Here is a 4205-nt window from a genome sequence, read left to right on the forward strand (position 1 = left end):
TTTAAAAAAAAAAAAATATATATATATATAAATATATATATAAATAATACATATATAATATATATATAATATATATATAATACATATATAATATATTATATTTCTGTGTTTTTTTTTTTTTTTTAATAATAGAATGTCTAGCAGACTACTGAAAAAGTTTTTAAAAGAGAAAACCAAAGATGAAATTAAAAAAATTAATGAAGAGGAAGAAGAAGAAACTTCATCTTTAAAATTAGCGGAAAGGAAAAAAAAGAAAAATGCTTTCACTTATTTAATGTCATCAGAAAGTGATGACAGTGTAATAAGCCACAATACAAATGGTGATATAAATAATGATGAAGGGAAAAAGAATATTGAATATACGAATTCAACAAGGAAACAAAAAGGAAATAAAAAAAATAATACATTTGAAAAAAATAATACATTTGAAAAAAATAATACATTTGAAAAAAATAATACATTCGAAAAAAATAATACATTCGAAAAAAATAATACATTTGAAAAAAATAATACATTTGAAAAAAATAATACATTTGAAAAAAATAATACATTCGAAAAAAATAATACATTCGAAAAACGACTTGATAACGATTTTGAAACAACCCCAAATGTGGAAGAGAAAAAAAAGAAAAAGAAAAAGAAAAAAAAAAAAAAAAATGTGGATGATGAAATATCCAATATATTAAATGAAATAAATAAAGAAGGGAAAAAAAATAACAAAGGAAGAAATAATTTAAATAATCATATATGTAATCATCATCATACAGATGATAATCATGTATATAACAAAATTAATGTTTTACAAGGTGAAGAGAAAAAATATTTTATGAACAATGCTTTAGATAATGACAAAAGTAAGAATAAATGTCATAATAAAAATTATTGTAATGATAATTGTCATAATCATTATATTCATGATAATAATGAAGAGGAATCCATGGAGCTTCAACTTTCTACATGCACACATGAAAAATATGAATACTGCTTAAAATTAGAAAAAAACAATTTCGATGTTAATGTAGAATTAAAAAGAATATTTGGTAAAAGTTTTGTTAAAGAAAATAAGTATATTCAGAAAAGCAAAATAAAATATTTGAAGAATTGGATAATTCAAGATTTTACAACAAAAATAGTTCAACCACCTTTATCTATGATATATAAAGATAATCAATTTAAGATTGAAAAAAATAAATTATATTTAGATGCTGAAAATTTATTTTATTTATTATTAGATACTCATGATATACAAGCAATGAATGAATTACTCAAAAAATATCCATTTCATGTTGATACATTACTTGTACTAGCCGAATATTATAATGAAACCAGAAACTATGAAGTTGCTAATAAATTTATTAAAATGTCTATTTTATTGTTACAAAATATTTTTCATATTAATTTCAACCCAACCTTTTTAAATAAAAATTTTAATATTTTTATTAATCCATATATATATGATAATAAATGTGTATTCAAATCTTTGTATATGCATATGCTATCATTAGAAAATGAAGCTTGTACAATTACAGCATTAGAAATCGCAAAACTTTTATGTAAAATAGATCTAGCAAATGATTTATGTAGTATATTATTAAGAATCGATAATATTATTTTGAAATGTAATTTATATGATTTCCTTTTATATTTCTCCTTTAATTTTATAATACAAAATATCCAATCTGTAATACCACCTAACACATATGATCAAATAGTAACCTCCTTAATGAACCAACAAAATAAAATCCCGCCGAAGCACATCGAAAGCAACCTACTTAAAAATAACATGGATAATATAAATAATATTAATACAGAAATTCAAGAACATAATATAAATAACACGAATGTAGAATCCAAACATGATCATAATATTTCTTCAAATAATGAAATGTCAACAAACAAAAATCAATCATCTACACAAACAAATAAAAATTCCTATAATTCAAATAAACAACAAAATACACATACAAGTAATTGTAATGAAAATCATATATTAAAAAATAATTTGACATCTTCATCACAACATTGTGATATTTTTACATATGAACAAAACAAACAATCTATTATTATGGATGGACAAAACAAACAATCTATTATTATGGACGGACAAAACGACCAATCTATTATTATGGATGGACAAAACAAACCATCTATTATTATGGATGGACAAAACAAACAATCTATTATTATGGATGGACAAAACAAACCATCTATTATTATGGATGAACAAAACAATATATATATTTTTAATAACTATGAAATTAGATTACATTTCATACTTCCAAATTTTGCTTTTGCTATACCAATGTCTTTATATTTAAAAATTAATACTCTTCTTAATCTTGACGACATCAAACTTATTAAAAAGGATGATATAATTAATTCTTTCTCATATGAAGAATGTAAATATTTGATTCCACATTTTAATATAAGTTTTAAATGTTATAAATCGAATCATCAAATAAATTATACTGGAAATCAAACATGTCAAAACAACATACATGATACAAAACAAAATCAAGATAATAACCAAAATTATTCACTTTCCTTCTGTGCACATTTGTTTTTAATTAGAGCACTCCTACAGTATCCTTGCTTTTTAAAAACCTTTCTTAATTATAATAATTTCAAGGCAACAAAAATTGTAAAACAAACAATCTATAATTATCTATTCCAGGATATATTAGCAGCTCCTCCGTTTTCAAATACCCAACAATGGAACCAGGAAGAATATGAAATTGTACAAAAAATTGTATCGTGCTTTTTAGAAAAAAATAATATTTATTATAAATCAGAAAAAGTTATAACCTGGTTACATGTGTGCAGTAGTTTCATCCACGAGATGTACAAAGACAAAAAGGGTAACAATAAATAAAAAGGAAAAAAATAAAAAAAATAAAAAAAATAAAAAAAATTATACACATATATATATATATATATATATATATATATATTTATATTTATATATATATTTATATATTTATATTGGGTGATCATCTTATATGTCTAATGTTTTATGTTTTATGTTTTATGTTTAATAACCAAATAACCGTCCCACAATATTTATATAATAATATATCTGTATTTTCATTCTTTTTTTATTTTTTAGTATCTCAAGAAATTGACGAGGTAAGAAAAGAGTACTGCCAAAAGATTGCATTATTAGATATAAATAAATATAAACATGTTAGAGTTGGAGAATTCAAATCGCACAATTATTTACTCCCTGATTTTTTAATGGAAAAAAATAGATCATATACACCAAACGTAACTAACACAGCATCAGATTATTATATTTCTTTAAATAGCAATTTGTTAATAGCCTTTTTTCAGAGTTTGCTACCTTGGTATCAAGTAGATTATAATGGTTAAAAATGAAAATATGAATTCGAAAGAGAAATAAAATATATACATGTTAAAATTATAAAAAATATATATATATATATATATATATATATATATATGTATATATTTTTTTTTTTTTTTTTTTTTTTCTTCCTTTTTTGTTCTTATTTTTTGTTTGAAATTTTCTTTTTAGGAGAAAACAAATGAACATTATTATTTTTTGGATTATTATAATTATATATATATATATATATATATATATATATATTATATATATATCCGTATATATTTTATTTATGTGAGATGTTTTAAAATATATTTTCATTTAATATTTATTCATTTATACTTCGTATTTTCCCTAATACAGGTACAAACTCCAGACCTGTCTATTTCTCAACGTTATTAAGAACAACCATAGATAATATCAAGCATTTTTTTAATTGTGAATAATTTAAATATCTTTTTCTTTTTTTTTTTTCTTTTTGAAATTTTACAACTTTTTAAATTTTTTTACTAGTTCAATGTAATTAAAAAAATATAATAAAATTAAAATGAAATATAAAATATGAAAATTGAAAGATGAAAGATGAAAGATGAAAGATGAAAAATGCAAAAGTATATATATATATGTATATATATATATATATACATATATATATATATTTTTTTTTGTATGCCTATTTCATATTCAATATTTAGTATTATATATATATATATTATTTTATCTTTTATAAGAGACACACATAAATATTTAAATTTGTTTTTTCTTTTTTTTTTTTTTTGTACAAATATTTAAGAAAACAAAAAATAAAAAAATGAAAAATATAGAATTATAAAAATATAATTATATAAATCAACATAGT

At 20.3% G+C, this 4205-nt stretch overlaps 1 protein-coding gene across 1 annotated transcript; it reads left to right on the forward strand.

The window, feature by feature from the left end:
- Positions 1–133: 133 nt before the first annotated feature.
- Positions 134–3792, forward strand: PRSY57_0506000 (transcription factor 25, putative; the record flags this gene model as incomplete). Its single annotated transcript, XM_012906131.2, has 3 exons — positions 134–2858; positions 3107–3364; positions 3710–3792. The coding sequence occupies 3 exons, from the start codon at positions 134–136 to the stop codon at positions 3790–3792; spliced, it is 3066 nt and encodes a 1021-aa protein (XP_012761585.2).
- Positions 3793–4205: the final 413 nt, after the last annotated feature.

This window comes from Plasmodium reichenowi, chromosome 5 (assembly GCF_001601855.1).
Source record: "Plasmodium reichenowi strain SY57 chromosome 5, whole genome shotgun sequence".
In the NCBI taxonomy this organism is placed as follows: domain Eukaryota; phylum Apicomplexa; class Aconoidasida; order Haemosporida; family Plasmodiidae; genus Plasmodium; species Plasmodium reichenowi.